We start from the raw sequence: 19,926 nt of genomic DNA, 5'->3' as shown, positions 1-19,926 counted from the left end.
TTACTCAGGTATAAGATCTGAGTACTTCTACTTTTACTCAAGTACAAGATCTGAGTGCTTCTACTTTTACTCAAGTACAAGATCTGAGTACTTCTACTTTAACTCAAGTACAAGTTCTGAGTACTTCTACTTTTACTCAAGTATAAGATCTGAGTACTTCTACTTTTACTCAAGTACAAGATCTGAGTGCTTCTACTTTTACTCAAGTACAAGATCTGAGTACTTCTACTTTTACTCAAGTACAAGATCTGAGTACTTCTACTTTTACTCAAGTATAAGATCTGAGTACTTCTACTTTTACTCAAGTACAAGATCTGAGTGCTTCTACTTTTACTCAAGTACAAGATCTGAGTACTTCTACTTTTACTCAAGTACAAGATCTGAGTGCTTCTACTTTTACTGAAGTACAAGATCTGAGTACTTCTACTTTTACTCAAGTACAAGATCTGAGTACTTCTACTTTTACTCAAGTATAAGATCTGAGTGCTTCTACTTTTACTCAAGTACAAGATCTGAGTACTTCTACTTTTACTCAACACACTGACAATAAAGGATTCTATTCTATTTCTCCTACCTGTGTTTCTCTGTGAATTTAACCATCATAGGTGACAGTTCGTATAAAACAAAGACGCCCGGCAGCCCCTGGTCTCCTATCAGCCCGTTGGCCACTTTCTCGTGTCTGGTGACGGAGAACTGGTTTGTTTTAACCACCTGCAGGAAAACAAAAAGACAACACAACACTATTATAGGAAGGGGAGAAGGATAGCAGGTTATAAATACTTTTGTAATATATTTTGTTTTGACATTTGGCAGCAAACAATTACAGTGTTTTTAAGACATAGTAATTGTACATGTTAAGTTTGTCGGTCCGAAATGCGTACGAACAATATGAGCATTAGGGAGCGATCGGGACTTCACAGTAAAATCAAACGTTTGTAAAAAGGAAATCTGGACTATGAGGTTTTACGAAATCAGTCCACTTTCTCCATCGTGACACAAACAGTTCCAGATGATGTTAGCCTCTCCATTTTGTAAATGTCTTAACTTATAAATTGTTGCCTCATACAGCTTTAAATTAAACATTAGATTCAATTGAGTACAACAACAACAAATTATGGCGGAAAACCTATTATTTTAAGTCTCATTTTAATGATAAATAACGTTTTAAAGATAATATCACAAACAGAAAAAAGGATACACAAATCACGTTTTAGTTTATAGCACCAACATTATTTAAATACAAATAATGGATACATGTGTTTTCGTTTTAAATGATGAATTAAAGTCCACCGGTCTAGCTGCCTGGTTTGATGGGGTTTGAATAAAAAGAGGAATTATATACGGAAAGAAAGTAAAATGAACTCACCTCTCCGTCAGTTTTTACGTAGATGGTAGGGACGATTTTCACAAAATACTGGTACATCATTGATGCTGTGGGGAGAGGAAAGGGAATGATTGTTAAAATACGAATGCAGACACACACAACACAAGGGAGAGCAGTAGGTTGTAAATATATTTTGAAGGCATCAAAAGCGAACAGAGTGATGTCAAATGTCAGGGGAAGGGAAGTTTGGGGTCCCGACCACGGATAACAGGTAGAAGATGGATGGACATACTTTTAGATAAAAAAATATTTCTTCCAAACTGGAGATGGCTTAAAATAGACTTTTTAATTGGTTTATTTATTAACCCGTCCCACTGGATGACAAACAAGCTTCACTCTTGATCATAACTACTAAATATTGGTACATTTATAGAGTTTTAATGCAATAAATGCAAGCTTGTTTACATATAGACATTTGTGAAATATCAAAATGTTCTGAGAAAAAGTCAAAATTCATAGTAAGTTGAAATTCTGAGAAAAAGTCAAAATTCTGTAAAAACGTTGAAATTCTGAGAAAAATTCTGAAAAAGTCAAAAATATTGTACAAATCGAAAGATTCTGTAAAAAGACGAAATTATGAGAAAAAGTCCAAATTCATAGAATATCGAAATTCTGAGAAAAAGTATACATTTGTAAAAAAAAAAAAAAGATTCTGAGACAAAAGTCAAAATTCTGAGAAAAGTCAAATTCGATAAATTCGGAAAAGTCTATAATATCATCAGCCAAGATGATTCATTTAATTACATTGATTTAATGGGGTAAACATTCCAAGAGGAAAACCTGCAAACTGCAATAACCTGTACAACAAATCACTGGCGTGTAAAGTGTCTCCTTTTCTATAACCCAGAACTATTTGCACAATTATAATATATATTCAATCCAATGCCACTATCTGTCTATAGCAGGGGTGCCCAACCAGTCGATCGCGATCGACCGGTCGATCGCGGGGAGATTCCCAGTCGATCGCGAGATGTGTCTAAAAATAGAACAACAATATTCTGTTTTATCGTTAAATTAATGTCCTGTAACATAATCTTCCTGTGCCAGAATAATGCACTTGAACGCATCAAAGCTTTGTGATTGGCCGGCGTGACCCCATGTGTGGCTGGCCGGCGTGGCTGGTGAGCAGTGGGCAGTGTGCACTAGTTCGCTAACGTTGTCCGTGTCAACAGGAGTGACAGTCCGCACACACACAAGACCGCAATTATGGCAGAAGCAAAACATATATAATTCTCACTCCGAGTGGGAGGATGATTATTTTTGTATCTATTCCAATTCAAAGTCCATCTGTCTCATCTGCAATGCGAGCGTGGCTTTATCGAAGAAGGGTAATTTAGGAGCGGCATTTCAAAACAGTGCACAAACGCTACGAGACGGAACTCCCTCCTAATTCTGCCCAACGCTCCAAAAGGGGAGGGGCCTGAGAGGACAGCTAAATGCACAGCAGTCCATTTCCACCAGGCCCAACAACAAGAGCAAGGCTGCTACCAGAGCATCTTATCGTGTCAGTCACGTTCTGGAGAAACACATGAAGTCTTTCAGAGACGGCAAAGTTGTGAAAGAAGCATTCATGGAGGCTGCCGATGAGCTTTTTGGGGACAGTAAAAATAACAGTAGCATTTCAACAGGTTTTTGATATAATGAAAACTCAAGTTAGATACCGTTATTAATCTGCTGTAAGTTTTAGTTTGTTTGAACTTATTCATTATAATTATTGTACAAAACTTAAATTGATTATAGTCTATTATCAATTCAGGTTAAGAAACTAGTGTTGCTTGCATCCTATTTTAAAGGCATTTATTTTTATACTCTAATAAAATCTAACAAAAAAAGGGTTTGATTCTATTAATTTTGTCTTTTTTATTGCACTTTAGCAGCAGATTCCTGAGTAGCTTCAGATCTGAGTTGTCTTATTAGGAAGCCTCATTTATACTTTTGTAGCAACACTATTTTTATATAATGGCAAAGAAAGGGTTCAGAGTCTTTTCTTTTTGTCCTGTGTCATATGTGGCAGCACTGTTCAATGTTTCTTGAAAACATTAACCACTGTAGTGACGTGTGAATAAACTCCAACTCTGTATCAACAACACTGTTGTGTAACTTCAGTTAAATACTTGTATGTGTGTAGATTAGAAAGAGGTAAGATAAAGGATCTGCAGTATTTTATGAAGTATTAATCGTACAAAGGTCAGTTTTATACAAGTAGAAGTGTGTATTTTCCTGGTAGGAGGCTGTCAGTAATGGCTACGCCTCTCTATTTGGACTGGTAGATCTCGGCAGACTGGCAACTTTAAAAGTAGCTCTCGGTTCAAAAAAGGTTGGGCACCCCTGGTCTATAGTATGTTTCTGTAGATATAAATAAAGTATTTTGTATCTATGGCACAATGGTTAAAAACCTCACTAGCAGCAGTACTAACGTGAACCACCGGTGGCGCTGTTTCTTTTCTCCTCCACATTATCCCCCTCTCTCTACTCCTCCTCCTCTCTCTCTTCTCTATCCGGTAATGGAGGTTTGCTAAAAGACATTTAAACCCCGCAGCATCAAACCCTCGACCGTCCTGCAGTCAAGATCCAGACAAACAAACACATTTCACACTCATAGTCCAAGGTAAGGTGGATTCACGGAGATATTTAGTGATAAAAACACGCGTGTTTAACTGTCAAGGCCACAGGAGACGTTAGCATGTCGGTTAGCATGCTAAGCTAACACAACACACTCTGTGGGGATTAAGAGTGAACTTTACAAAATAAACAATATCACATATTGTATTGTATTTTATCAAATGTTTACGGACTGCAGTGAACAATGTGTTGGTTGTTTTTAATGCTAAATGTTAAAAACAGGTGCTGGCTAACGTTAGCTCTCTAGCTAATGCAATAACAGTGATTACCTAACCAATCATTAACCTGAGTTAGAACAACTGATTAACTCCTTAATGTCTGGGTTTAAGACACAGTTAGCAGCTAGTAGGGTTTTCTGTTCAAGTATCAACCAGTGTCCAATATGTACTGGTTATGTATTTCATAATGTACTCATAGCAAGCTAGATGGAAAGGTCAAGTAACTAAGTACAGTTACACTCTACTCCACTATATTTCAGAAACCAATACTAGCTTCAGTTACTAGTTACCTTTAGGGTTAGTATTATTGTTTTATAACTAATACATAAACTATGACATATAATGATAGGTTAAAAATATCCAGCAGCAGTATATCAAGTTATTCAAATTAGCTCCACCTTTACCAGTTGTGATAAAAACACTATATATATATATGATTTTGAAATGGGCCATTACACAGAATGAGTACTTTAAGTATATTTTGACGACAACACTTTTGTACTTAAGTGAGATTTTCAATGCAGGACTTTTACTTGTAACAAAGTACTTTTTAAATGTAGTATTGCTACAAATCTGAGTATTTCTTCCACCTCATCTTCATCAACATCTTGCTGCCAGTTTTTTTAAAGCTGCATAACTGGATCTTAAACTGGTTTTATTGAACAGTTTCCTGTGTCAGTGCTGCAACCAACGTTTACTTTCTTTATGGAGTATTTTCTAGAATAATTGTTTAGTCTTAAAATGTAAATCGTGAAAACTGTCCAAGTTGATGACTTTAAATGTCAGATCAGAACCCAAATATTACAACAACAAAACGGAGAACTCCGACTCATTCTCTGCTGGTTTGACGCTTAAAGAGAACGCTGCGTAAAGGCTTATTTAGTCGGGGAAAGTATCTCATATTCATGTTGCTCTGTTAGAGGAGCCTGAGACTTCAGTTTTTCATCACCATATCTAAACTGTAGCTGCTGAGCACATGACGATAAAGCCGTGAATCAATTGGATATCAACCCGTCTCTCTTTACCCTCCAGATGCCGGTGGCTGTCGGTTCGTACGGACAGACGCAGCCCAACTGCTTCGATCGGGTGAAAATGGGCTTCATGATGGGCTTCGCCGTGGGAATGGCTGCTGGAGCCATGTTCGGCACTTTCTCCTGTCTCAGGTAACGCTGCGCTCACTTTACACCCAAAAGATGTTGCTATAACTGCACCTGGGGGACATATCTAGAATGTGGACTTTGTTTAATCCCAGCTGTTGTGGTCCAATACTTTAAAGATGTCTAAAGTGTCCCATAGAACTGGCTAATTAGACAAATGAAAAATCCTTAACCCAAAGTATAATTATAATAGTCTCAGGTAACTCTGAACTCAAAAGATTATATAAAAAAACCTATAATGGCACCCGGGTAGAAACAATATAACTGCACCTGGGTAAACTCTAGACTTCATTTAATCCCAGCTGTTATGGTCCAATACTTTAAAGATGTCCAAAGTGTCCCATAGAACTGGCTAATTAGACAAATGAAAAATCCTTAACCCAAAGTATAATTACATTTCTAACGAATGGTCGGCACTGTCTCCTGTCTCCGGTAACTCTGCACCCAACATATGTTATACAAAGCACTATAACTAACTGGGTAGAAACACATTGCGCAGCTGCAAGCACATTCCATTGTAACTGGTGACATGTTCTCAACTGTCTTCTAAATAAAGAATTGTAAAAAAACATTTTGAGGCTGAAAAACGATGTTAAAAAAAATCTAAATGTGTCTTGTGTGCCTCCAGGATTGGGATGCGTGGCAGGGAGCTGATGGGAGGCGTGGGAAAGACCATGATGCAAAGCGGCGGGACGTTCGGCACCTTCATGTCCATCGGGATGGGAATACGCTGCTGAGAGAGTGGAGGAGGAGCCACCTCCACCACACTCTTATACAGCTATGGGACTTTTCAAATAACTACGTGCTCTCTCTACGACAGTCCAGTTTTTGTCAATAAAAGTTCCGATTCGTCAAACGATGTGTTCTGATGCTCTTAATGTACCGACATCAAACAGCATATATGATATTGTAATATTAGAAGGAAGGGGGATTTAAAATGAACATCTGTATGAAAGAATATTTTGTATCACGCCACAACCTGACAGAGGTGTAAAATAACTGAGTACATTTACTCAAGTACAATTTTGAGATACTTGTACATTTCCATTTTATGCTACTGTGTACTTCTCCTCCTCTACTCTTCAGAGGTACATGGTGTACTTTTCCTCCACTACATGTATTTAATCCCTTTAGTTACTTCACAGATGTGGATGAATGATGTGAAATCTAATCAAGTGTTGAATCAGACTTTAGTTCCACCTGGAGTAAATCCACCAGCTACCCTGCAGTATACAAAGCCATTCAAACTAGCTGCTCCTTCACCAGCTTTGAGAACACTTTCATGATCAATCATTATAAAACACAGGGTTTCCCACACATAGACTATACCTGGGCGGGCCGCCCAGGTATATTAACGGCCGCCCAAGTATATTTCGCGACCCATTTAGTTTTAGGTTTTTTTGATAAAAAATTTTTTTTATTCGTCCGTGACCACGACGCCATCTGCGATCGATTAACTTGTAGACAATGATCCCTCGCTCCCTTGCTCTGATCTCGCCTCCTTCTGGCCTGTTAAGTGGCCTGCCTCACACAGGGTGACTGGCTGTCCACATGATGTGGCCTGCCGACATGGCCACTGTCATACAGATCATAAATCAAAGCCCTTGATTGGTCTCTGTGTGTCATTCAAGCTCGGGATAACCTCAGCTCAGGTGAGGTAAAGGACTCTCTGAGGGTTTAGATAGTTAACTTAGTCTAAGTTCTCAGTGGGTCTCAAACGGTGTGGTCACCATTTATGTAAACACATATTTCCATTAGAGAGGGTAGTGATTGGTCTAATGGAGAGTGAGGTGGGCTGAAGATCGGAAGGCTGTGAGTTCAAATCCCGCCAGGAACACCACCACTAGTGTGCCCTTGAGTAAGGCACTTAGCCCTTAGTTACTCCAGGGAGAATGTCCCTGTAATCGGTCATTATAAGTCGCTTTGGATAAAAGCGTCAGCTAAATGAAATGTAATGTGATTAGTAAAATAAGCATGAATAAATAAATAAAAAGTTAACTAGGTGAAAAAAGGTAAGATACACTTTTGAGAGAAAACTAGTCTTTGCTGCTGCCTCAAAGAGGAGCAGGGGGAGAGGATGGAGAGGGGGGAGACAGGAGAGGCTGATTCAGGAGCACAGACACACTCACAACTATAAATGAACCAAAACTAAATAAATTAACAAGTTTCAGTGTTTTTTTCATATTGGATATGGTAGGTTATTGGTTATGGCCTTGATTTTATGATTATTGAAATGTATACAGTTCTGTTTAATATAGGTGTTTCCATAGATCTAGTCTCTTTATTTCCCCCTCAAAATGCACCAGATTGATGCATTTAACTCCAAAATAAAAAATTAAATCTTACCGGGGGGGCATGCCCCTGGACCCCCCTAGAGGATTTGAGGTCGACCCCCACTAAAAATCACATGGATAGGTTCCTAAATACATTAATAAATACATTTATTTTTTTAAATAGTAACCCATTTCCATATGTTCATGTGTGGGTAGTAGATTTAAACTATAGGGCTATCATTATGGACCCTGCCTGTACCTGTACCTGTTCGCTCTGCCATCGCGTGAAGGGTCTGCTAACAAGCGACCAACAGAAAGGTTAATGTTGTTGCACGTCACCTCAACCCCCCCCCCGCTACCACCACCCCCCCAAAGTATATTTCAGATCTGTGGGAAACACTGGCAGTTAATGGACCAGCACCAGAGGCATTCCCATACACACAGGCGTTGGAGCTGTTCTTCATGAAATCCCAGAAGGATGAAGTGCTCTGACAAACAGTGCCGTCTTTGCGCAAAATGATTATACCGGAATGAAAAGTCAATAAATAATGTTGTTAAAACTTTTTTTTTTTTTCGCGCACCCCCCCCCCCCTTGCCACCACCCGCCCAAGTATATTTCATATCTGTGGGAAACACTGAAACATATCATATATATTATTCTGAAATGGACCAATCTGCACGACTACTTTTACTGTCGCTACTTTCACTATATTTTGATGAGAATACTTTTCTACTTTCACTTGAGGAACATTTTGAATGCAGGACTTTTACTGTAACAGAGTATTCCTACACTCTGGTACTTCTACTTTTACTCAAGTACAAGATCTGAGTACTGCTACTTTTACTCAAGAACAAGATCTGAGTACTTCTACTTTCACTCAAGAACAAGATCTGAGTACTGCTACTTTTACTGAAGTACAAGATCTGAGTACTTCTACTTTTACTCAAGAACAATATCTGAGTACTTCTACTTTCACTCAAGAACAAGATCTGAGTACTTCTACTTTTACTGAAGTACAAGATCTGAGTACTTCTACTTTTACTCAAGAACAAGATCTGAGTACTTCTACTTTTACTCAAGAACAAGATCTGAGTACTTCTACTTTTACTCAGGTACACGATTTGAGTACTTCTACTTTTACTCAAGTACAAGATCTGAGTACTTCTACTTTTACTCAAGTACAAGATCTGAGTACTTCTACTTTTACTCAAGTACAAGATCTGAGTACTTCTACTTTTACTCAAGAACAAGATCTGAGTACTTTTACTCAAGAACAAGATCTGAGTACTTCTACTTTCACTCAAGAACAAGATCTGAGTACTTCTACTTTTACTGAAGTACAAGATCTGAGTACTTCTACTTTTACTCAAGAACAAGATCTGAGTACTTTTACTCAAGAACAAGATCTGAGTACTTCTACTTTCACTCAAGAACAAGATCTGAGTACTTCTACTTTTACTGAAGTACAAGATCTGAGTACTTCTACTTTTACTCAAGAACAATATCTGAGTACTTCTACTTTTACTCAAGTACAAGATCTGAGTACTGCTACTTTTACTGAAGTACAAGATCTGAGTACTTCTACTTTTACTCAGGTACACGATTTGAGTACTTCTACTTTTACTCAAGAACAAGATCTGAGTACTTCTACTTTCACTCAAGAACAAGATCTGAGTACTGCTACTTTTACTGAAGTACAAGATCTGAGTACTTCTACTTTTACTCAAGAACAATATCTGAGTACTTCTACTTTCACTCAAGAACAAGATCTGAGTACTTCTACTTTTACTGAAGTACAAGATCTGAGTACTTCTACTTTTACTCAAGAACAAGATCTGAGTACTTCTACTTTTACTCAAGAACAAGATCTGAGTACTTCTACTTTTACTGAAGTACAAGATCTGAGTACTTCTACTTTTACTCAAGAACAATATCTGAGTACTTCTACTTTCACTCAAGAACAAGATCTGAGTACTTCTACTTTTACTGAAGTACAAGATCTGAGTACTTCTACTTTTACTCAAGAACAAGATCTGAGTACTTCTACTTTTACTCAAGAACAAGATCTGAGTACTTCTACTTTTACTCAGGTACACGATTTGAGTACTTCTCCCACCTCTGAAACCTGGTTATAATTACACCTGATCAGCAGCTCTGACATTTTAACGTGGCGTAGTAAAGATGAAATGGTCCGATTTGGTGCAAAATGATGCATTATTTTTCAAGAAAAGTTACAGTGTTACACGTTCCCCTATTTGTTGGACCCAGAGAAGGCCAAAGTACACACATCCTTTACTCAAGTAGAAGTACAGATACTTGCATTTAAAGATACTCTGGTGAAAGTAGAAGTACTGACTAAACTTCTTTACTCAAGTAAAAGTAAAGAACTTTGAAATGTACTTCAGTAAAAAGTACCCATAACTAGCAGCTGCTTTAAAGAGTACCTGACCTCCCTTTATATTAATAGAACAATAATGTCATTGTTAGCTAATGAATGTTTCCATGCTGAACAACGGCAACATGACAACGTTTCCATTGGTCCCTCTTCTTTAGAGAAGACCAGGAAATGATGGATACACGGATCGTGTTCAAATCAATAGGCACGCAATGACTCTAAAGAATAATGATCACGCATCAAACACACATTCAGACTAAAGGAACCAGCTGTTTGGAAAATGAGAGAAGTAGAAAGTACAGGTATTTGAGTTCAACATGTAAGAAGTAGAAAGTACAGGTATTTGAGTTCAACATGTAAGAAGTAGAAAGTACAGGTATTTGGGTTCAACATGTAAGAAGTAGAAAGTACAGGTATTTGGGTTCAACATGTAAGAAGTAGAAAGTACAGGTATTTGGGTTCAACATGTAAGAAGTAGAAAGTACAGGTATTTGAGTTCAACATGTAAGAAGTAGAAAGTACAGGTATTTGAGTTCAACATGTAAGAAGTAGAAAGTACAGGTATTTGGGTTCAACATGTAAGAAGTAGAAAGTACAGGTATTTGTGTTCAACATGTAAGAAGTAGAAAGTACAGGTATTTGAGTTCAACATGTAAGAAGTCAAAGTAAAAAGTCGTCAGGAAAATAAGTAGTGTAGTAAACTACTGATACCAGAAAAATGTACTTAAGTACATTAACGAAGTATTTCTACTCCACTGCTTCCCACCTCTGGTTGTTCCCGCTAACATTATATTGAAACAGTTAAATGTGAAGTGTCTGACCTTGAGGTGCGTTGACGTCCGTGTCGTCCAGAGGGTTCACGATGCCGGGGTAATCTTTCCCGAACGAGAGGTGTTTTATCAGGTGGGTCATGTTTATCTGCAGGAAGGAAGAGAGGAATTATTAACAGCAACAATCAGGTCGTTTATATACAGTGGAGGAATGAATAACAATAAAGCTTTATTTATACAGCACTTTCCATACAACACATGCAGCTCGAAGTGCTTTACGAAATGACACATCACAAGTCAAAAACAAACAACAACAAATTCCCCTCAGATTATTTGTTGAGAACTTTAAAAGGTACATGCAGAAAAATATAACATTTTAACAGGTTAATAAATAATGGTTTCTCTCGGACAGATAAGACACAAGACGACTGAGTCGATGCAACAATATAACATAAAACCCCTCAACAAAGTGAACATGTAGGAACAACAGAAATACAAATAAAAAGATAATAGTAATAAAATGCCATAATTCTAATAAAGGTGAAACGATTAAAATATTAAAAAAACAACGTAAAAAGAAATATTGCTATTGAAACGTGTAACATCTTTTCAGACCTATATAATAAAGACTAAAAGAACATTTAAGTTGGTGTTTAAAAATAAGTATTTGATCCCCTGCAGATTTAGTTAGTTTGCCCACTTACAGAAATGACCAGTCTGTAATTTTAATGCTAGGTTTATTTAAACAGTGAGAGAAAGAATATCAAAAAGGAAATCCAGAAATGTACATTATATAAAATAGATTTGCATTGAACTGTGGATTTTCCTTTTGATATTCTCTCTCTCTCATTAGTCGAATAAACCTGACATTAAAATGACAGACTGTTCATTTATTTGGAAGTGGGTAAACTTACAAAATCGGCAAGAGATCAAATGTATTTCCTCCACTGTATAGTGTTACTATCTACCATTTAAATCATTACAATCTGTCGAATAAAGTTCTGAGTCACAATGTATTCAAACTACCAAATGATAATAATTAACCTAAGAAAAGTATTTTTTTCAATATATATTTAAACCGTAAAGTAATTTTTCGTGCAAAAATGGCATGAAGAAAATGTTTAAGTAATAAAATCCTGTTTTTTTATATCATAAAAATGAATATGGACTTTAGGACTGACAAATGAAGAATCTAAAGACATCGTGTTGAACTTTTGAGACTGAAAATCACACTATTTTCTTACATTTATTAAAAAAAACACTTAATAGGTTTATCTAAAAAATCATTAGTTGCTGTTCTGCATTTCATCTGAGCTGCAGTCACTTTAAACAGAGTCACTTACGTTGTCTAAGCCGAAACTCTGCAGGTCGTGAACTGCAAACACAAAGAAAACAACACTCCGTTAGAAGAGAAGGAGAAACCCTTAATCGACCCACAGAGAGGAAGTGTACATTCTGCATTTGACCCATCCTAATGTTAGGAGCATTATGTACGGCGCCCGGGGAAATGTGTTAATTACAAATACTTTAAATACACATTCAGTACAGAAAAGGGAGTTATTGATCAGTGTGTGAGAGATGCAGCTCCTCAGAGTGATTAGTTTAAAGATAAAAGACACAGAGAGGTTAGTTAGCACTGCATCTGAGGCTCTGACCTCCCTTAAATCTCCTCATTTTTGTTTATAAACATCAGGAGGTATTTAGTTACAACCGCTAAGCTAAAGGAGGCTAATGTTGAGCTATAAAGGAACTACAGCACGGTCACATGACTTCACGTCACCACCGCTAAGCTAAAGGCGGCTAATGTTGAGCTATAAAGGAACTACAGCACGGTCACATGACTTCACGTCACCACCGCTAAGCTAAAGGAGGCTAATGTTGGGCTATAAAGGAACTACAGCACGGTCACATGACTTCACGTCACCACCGCTAAGCTAGAGGAGGCTAATGTTGGGCTATAAAGGAACTACAGCACGGTCACATGACTTCACGTCAATACCGCTAAGCTAAAGGCGGCTAATGTTGGGCTATAAAGGAACTACAGCACGGTCACATGACCTCACGTCACCACCGCTAAGCTAAAGGAGGCTAATGTTGGGCTATAAAGGAACTACAGCACGGTCACATGACTTCACGTCACCACCGCTAAGCTAAAGGAGGCTAATGTTGGGCTATAAAGGAACTACAGCACGGTCACATGACTTCACGTCACCACCGCTAAGCTAAAGGCGGCTAATGTTGGGCTATAAAGGAACTACAGCACGGTCACATGACTTCACGTCAATACCGCTAAGCTAAAGGCGGCTAATGTTGGGCTATAAAGGAACTACAGCACGGTCACATGACCTCACGTCACCACCGCTAAGCTAAAGGAGGCTAATGTTGGGCTATAAAGGAACTACAGCACGGTCACATGACTTCACGTCACCACCGCTAAGCTAAAGGAGGCTAATGTTGGGCTATAAAGGAACTACAGCACGGTCACATGACTTCACGTCACCACCGCTAAGCTAAAGGAGGCTAATGTTGGGCTATAAAGGAACTACAGCACGGTCACATGACTTCACGTCACCACCGCTAAGCTAAAGGTGGCAAATGTTGGGCTATAAAGGAACTAAAGCAAGGTCACATGACTTCACGTCACCACCGCTAAGCTAAAGGCGGCTTATGTTGGGCTATAAAGGAGCTACAGCACGGTCACATGACTTCACGTCACCACCGCTAAGCTAAAGGAGGCTAATGTTGGGCTATAAAGGAACTACAGCACGGTCACATGACCTCACGTCACCACCGCTAAGCTAAAGGAGGCTAATGTTGGGCTATAAAGGAGCTACAGCACGGTCACATGACTTCACGTCACCACCGCTAAGCTAAAGGAGGCTAATGTTGGGCTATAAAGGAACTACAGCACGGTCACATGACCTCACGTCACCACCGCTAAGCTAAAGGTGGCAAATGTTGGGCTATAAAGGAACTAAAGCAAGGTCACATGACTTCACGTCACCACCGCTAAGCTAAAGGCGGCTTATGTTGGGCTATAAAGGAGCTACAGCACGGTCACATGACTTCACGTCACCACCGCTAAGCTAAAGGTGGCAAATGTTGGGCTATAAAGGAACTAAAGCAAGGTCACATGACTTCACGTCACCACCGCTAAGCTAAAGGCGGCTAATGTTGGGCTATAAAGGAACTACAGCACGGTCACATGACTTCACGTCAATACCGCTAAGCTAAAGGCGGCTAATGTTGGGCTATAAAGGAACTACAGCACGGTCACATGACCTCACGTCACCACCGCTAAGCTAAAGGAGGCTAATGTTGGGCTATAAAGGAACTACAGCACGGTCACATGACTTCACGTCACCACCGCTAAGCTAAAGGAGGCTAATGTTGGGCTATAAAGGAACTACAGCACGGTCACATGACCTCACGTCACCACCGCTAAGCTAAAGGAGGCTAATGTTGGGCTATAAAGGAACTACAGCACGGTCACATGACTTCACGTCACCACCGCTAAGCTAAAGGCGGCTTATGTTGGGCTATAAAGGAGCTACAGCACGGTCACATGACTTCACGTCACCACCGCTAAGCTAAAGGTGGCAAATGTTGGGCTATAAAGGAACTAAAGCAAGGTCACATGACTTCACGTCACCACCGCTAAGCTAAAGGCGGCTAATGTTGGGCTATAAAGGAACTACAGCACGGTCACATGACTTCACGTCAATACCGCTAAGCTAAAGGCGGCTAATGTTGGGCTATAAAGGAACTACAGCACGGTCACATGACCTCACGTCACCACCGCTAAGCTAAAGGAGGCTAATGTTGGGCTATAAAGGAACTACAGCACGGTCACATGACTTCACGTCACCACCGCTAAGCTAAAGGAGGCTAATGTTGGGCTATAAAGGAACTACAGCACGGTCACATGACTTCACGTCACCACCGCTAAGCTAAAGGAGGCTAATGTTGGGCTATAAAGGAACTACAGCACGGTCACATGACTTCACGTCACCACCGCTAAGCTAAAGGTGGCAAATGTTGGGCTATAAAGGAACTAAAGCAAGGTCACATGACTTCACGTCACCACCGCTAAGCTAAAGGCGGCTTATGTTGGGCTATAAAGGAACTACAGCACGGTCACATGACTTCACGCCACCGCCGCTAAGCTAGAGGTGGCTAATGTTGGGCGTGATGACATAACATAGCGTAAAAAATGCATGTAAAATTGGTCTTTAAATGTAATTAAAATGTATTTAGTAGACTGAAATATGACTTCCTTTAAGCTGTAGGTCCCCTGTTATTGTTTATTTAGAATACATTTTATCCAAATTGCAATTCATTCTATATAGTATTAAGTTATTAAGTATCTTCTACTTAAATGTACAAAATGATTGTCTAATTGCAAACCTTCACCACATGTACATAAACAGGTTCCTGCACAGGGACAAGGAGGACTTGACAGGTATTTATACGATTATTTTGTTTTTTTAAACTCCAAGTAAAGAAGGACTTACTTTCCACAGCGTGCACTGCAGAAAGAAGAGAGAAGAGTCACTGTAATGATGCAGGTACACAACAAACCACGGCACTGTGTGTGAGGATGCACAACACTGAGAACAATCTTATATATGCTCCATTTATATATTTCTAGAAATGATCCTGAAAGCTTTTAAAACGTCTGTGCTCGTGATTTAATCCCTACTCGAGCATAAGGGTTGATCTAAAAGCTGGAGATGTCACATAACAGCAGAATATCTCATTGAAAGGGATTACAAATGTGTTAGGGAGCTTTGGGAAATAGTAGTTGTGCAACCCCAAACACACGACTCAGCGTTTAACATTTAATATCAGTCCAGAAGAAAGAGGGGTTTGGATCGGAGTATTTTCTGTATCTGATGTTCAGTCACCTCCTCAGAGTGAGTCTCGTCTCTTGTTTCTGCCGCTGAATGTTTAAAGATAACAAACAAAGACATCTTCACCCACAGAACCATTTGTTTATCAACGTTCACCACATTTGAACTCTCTTGCCCCTTTCACACCAACGCGGTTCCCGTTCTAGCTCCTCTTGTGCTCTTCTGGTTCGGAACCGGTTCTTCTTTTCAGCCCCCGTTTTGTTCACACCGCCCAGAGCCCGACTGGAGCTGCCGCTGCTGCGTCATGGCGTCACCGTTTACGTCGTTGATTTTCTCCCCAACGGCGTCGGGTTGATGATCGTGTTGCTTTTAATCATCCGAAGCCAGATTAAATTAAATAACTGCTTCTCAACCCTTGTACTTTTCTCCAGAGTGCCGTGGTTCATTGTTTATTCATGTGTTTCAGCGGCATTTACCGACCGCTGCAGTGCTGCTCGCTGTTTGGCATCTCAACGCTGTTACGAAAGTTTCTCTGGTATAAAATGGGCGATGTTACCATAGCAACCGAAGCTAAACTGACTATCTTGACTACTTGTTGCTATCCTATTGTGGCATAAGCCGTTTTCTACAGGCACATTTTACCGGCGTATTTTTCATTATGATTCTACTTGTGATAGTCGGACATGACAACCTGTGCAGCCCATGTATTGATTCCATCCGATAGCTGCTACAATACAAAACAAAACGTCTGCCTCTCTCCACAATGATCAATGACAGCGGACGGATGGTCAAAGTAAGGTACAAATAAACAGAATCACACGAAGCCTGGTTAGTGTTGCCTGACTTTAGAAAGTGTGTTTTTTTAATAAGTGTGTGGTTGCGTTCTAGTCACTTTGCTCAGCACTACTGCTTGTTACAACTTTCATTTGCCGTACTCGCCATAAACTGATGCCCCTGCCCCCGCCTCCAACATAAGTGTGACGTATATGCGGTTCTTGCTTCTAGGTGGAACATTTTTTGGTGCTTGAAACGAACCGGGTTTCGGAGCTGCGGTGTGAACAGGAACAAACGGTGCTTTTCAGGCTCTAGCTCCGAACCGGCCCTGGAACCGCGTTGGTGTGAAAGCCCCATTTGAGAAAACTATGATTTTAAAATGTTCCTTCGAATATTGACCTTTTCTCAGAGTTCTAACAATTTAGACTTTTTTTCTTACTTTCTAACAATTTTCTCAGAATTCTGACTTTTCAACTTTCTAAGAATTTAGATTTATTTTTTTACTCACAATTTTGACTTTTTCTTGACTTTCGAAGAATTTTTATTTATTTCTCACAATTTTTTACTTTTTTTGCTAAGAATTTTTACTTATTTGACTTTCTAAGAATTTAGATTTATTAGACTTTCTAATAATTTTGACTCTTTTCTCAGAATTCTGACTTTTTCTTGACTTTCTAAGAATTTGGATTTTGTTCTCACTTTTGTCAGAATTAGGACTTTTTTTCTAAACCTTAAAAAGTAAGAATCATGATTTTTTTTTCACAATGTTGACTTTCTAAGAATTTTTACTTTTTTTGACTTTCTCAGAATTGTTACTTTGGTCTCACAATTCTGACTTTTCTCAAACAGTTCTATTCATCGAATAAACAGATGGTCATTTTGTGGGTGAAGTTGACCTTATAATACATTCAAACAGATGAATTGATCACAGGAAACTAACAGACGCTTCAGCCACTTACATTTTGCCAGATTTGCACCACCGTTTTGTTAATTTGCCAAACTCTCCATTTTAGTAGCCAATCATTTTTCTTAGATTATTGAACTATTCCTGCTGAAGCGGCTGTCACTGTTAATTTCCTGGTTTAAAGTGCAGATGAACGGAAACTTTGAGCAGGCAGACAAACAGACAATAATACCAAGAAAATAAATGAAGGAAAACAGAAGAAGGCAGAAGAGAGAGCAATGAGGAAAGAATTAAGAAATGCTGAGAGGTAACGGTGCTTTAGAGTTTGACTAACGCTGAACCAAGTGTTGTTTTAGCAGCTGCAGATAGATAGTCCGTTTCTTTGAAATAATGTGTTTTCATAGAGACCCTTCAGATTCACTGGTGTTTGAGGCTTTTCCACTCGTCAGGAAAGAAGATACGGACAGAAGCTCTGACTTTAGAAATCCTAAATGTACTCTTACAGAATACTGCATCACTCAGGTAACACTTGAATCAGCTCCAGGCCGTCTAAAGCACCGTGTGGAAATGAAGGTAATGTGCATTCATTCATCCAGTGACAGAAAAATATGCGTCTTTGTATTTTCCGTTACTTATTTCTAAAGCGAACACACGTACACATTTCTCTTTTTTAAATCACCGAATATTTAGGCTTTGACAACCATCCTCATTTTTTGTTTTTAAAAACAACACATGCAGTATTAGCGCTGTATGTTTAGGGAACATGATTCAGGATTTTGCCGAGCATTCTCTGCAAAAACCATGTAATGGTCAAATAGACAAAATGTTGAATGGGTTCAAATGGAAATTATGCTGAACATAAAAACGCTGATTAAAGCAGCTTCTCAAACTCTATTGAGACACCTCCAACCTAATGTTATATATATTACTTCTTTAATTGTTGCTAGGGAGGAAACCCATCTCTACACGATGCACATTCATCAGGTGTGGATATGAGTCGTGATGAATGGATGATTTGTTGATGGACGTTTGATGAACTAATCAAATGTTTCTGAGCATTATGTGGGGGAGCAATGCACTCGTTTAAATATCAATAACTTTCATAATTAATCTCAGGGTGTGACGATGCGACAATTTCTAACTTCCAGATATTTGTGCAGTGTGTCAATGATTCTCATGAGGACCAAAGTTGTGGAGTTTTAGTGCGGACATTTTTTCGTAGATTAGATTTCCACCTATGTTACTTTTATCAGATTTTTAAAAAAAACTTTTTTCCTACAATTTTTACTTTTCTCTCAGAATTCTCATTTTGTACTTTTTCACTATTTTGACTTTTTTTTAACTTTTCTAAGAATGTTTTACTTTTTTCTCAGACTTAAGAATTTGGGACTCTTTTCTGAGAATTATGAAATTTTTCTCACAATTAGAATTTATTTTTTACTTTCTAAGAAATTGGGACTTTTTTCTGATAATTTTGACTTTTTTCCCCCAGAATTCAGATTTGTTTTACTTTCTAGGAATGTTTTCTTTCTGATTTCAGATTCTTACATTTTAATATGTTATTTACTCCTTTCTGACTGTTAACTGGATGCTTACTGTTTCTTGGGCTAAGGGAAACACTGATAGACATATTCAACTATGTTAAAACACTTTAAAGTTAACAATGTAGTTACATCCCGATTTTGAAAGACTAAAAGCACGATGTCAGATCCCAACCGGTCTCTGAATGAGCGTATTTAGGGGTCCTTTAATGAAAGGCAAACACTTCCCTGTGAGTGCAGGTGTTTGATATTAAATCAGCCTGGCGTTCAGAAACCTTTGATGATTCTGTGAGTGTTTCTGAGCAGATCTTACCGTGGACGTGAGACTGCTGGAAACTCTTTCCTGGAGCAAAGTGGAAGTTTCCCGCAACCTGAAGCACAAAGAGGGCGAGGAGAGGGTCAATGACACCTAATCATTATAGTCCAACGGGAGAAACAGGACATTTTGGAGCAAATATCATGAACATGGACAACAATCCATTCACAGTATTATGAAGATATTGTTGAAATTAAAAAGGTGTTATTTCTGTTTATTCTTTAAAAATTGAATTATTTGACTTATGTATCTTTTGTTATTTTTTTTATTGCACAATCTTACTTAAACATTTGACGGATTATACTTATATTTTACATCAATTTATTTGTATATTTCTCTGTTGATCTTAATGTCCTACTTTGGTTATTGTTTGATTTTATTTTTATATTAAATAAACTTTCACTTCTTTGTTAAAAAAAGTACATCTTTTAGACTAACTCTCACAGTTGAGCCAAGTTTAGCCTCTCAGTAATTCATTGGGAATTACGTCACTACACACGAGGACCATCTCAATTGAATATTTCACCTCCTCCTTTCCCTCACTCGCGTCTTAGCTCCGCCTCCGTAAGATGCGAGCGAGAGACGCAAGGAAGAGACGCGAGGACAGAGGAGTGGGACGTCCTTCGACATGGCGTGTCTTGAGCGATTTCCGGGTCAAGTCCCGGAGGAGAGAGCAGTCGAGCAGGGACATTGAGATGAGCCCCCAGTTTCCCCAGTG

The 19,926-nt window shown here is 38.8% G+C and overlaps 2 protein-coding genes across 3 annotated transcripts in view; one reads left to right on the top strand and one right to left on the bottom strand.

Moving 5' to 3' along the window:
- Positions 1 to 574: 574 nt before the first annotated feature.
- Positions 575 to 19,926, bottom strand: part of ergic3 (ERGIC and golgi 3) — a gene marked incomplete at its 3' end in the record, with an annotated part of 33,105 nt that continues 13,753 nt past the window's right edge. The window contains 6 exon segments of one of the 2 annotated variants that reach the window (XM_034221696.1): positions 575 to 711; positions 1,367 to 1,431; positions 10,872 to 10,968; positions 12,164 to 12,195; positions 15,335 to 15,349; positions 19,206 to 19,263. In XM_034221696.1, coding sequence (XP_034077587.1) covers positions 575 to 711; positions 1,367 to 1,431; positions 10,872 to 10,968; positions 12,164 to 12,195; positions 15,335 to 15,349; positions 19,206 to 19,263 — 404 coding nt within the window. 2 annotated transcript variants of the gene reach the window in all.
- Positions 3,833 to 6,237, top strand: romo1 (reactive oxygen species modulator 1). The gene is made up of 3 exons (XM_034221699.1): positions 3,833 to 3,992; positions 5,257 to 5,387; positions 6,010 to 6,237. The coding sequence occupies exons 2-3, from the start codon at positions 5,257 to 5,259 to the stop codon at positions 6,116 to 6,118; spliced, it is 240 nt and encodes a 79-aa protein (XP_034077590.1). The 5' UTR covers positions 3,833 to 3,992; the 3' UTR covers positions 6,119 to 6,237.

The sequence above is a fragment of the Gymnodraco acuticeps genome, unplaced genomic scaffold (assembly GCF_902827175.1).
Source record: "Gymnodraco acuticeps unplaced genomic scaffold, fGymAcu1.1, whole genome shotgun sequence".
NCBI classification, from domain to species: domain Eukaryota; kingdom Metazoa; phylum Chordata; class Actinopteri; order Perciformes; family Bathydraconidae; genus Gymnodraco; species Gymnodraco acuticeps.
Note: the sequence above shows the minus strand (reverse complement) of the source record. Positions and strands in the feature narration are given on the sequence as shown.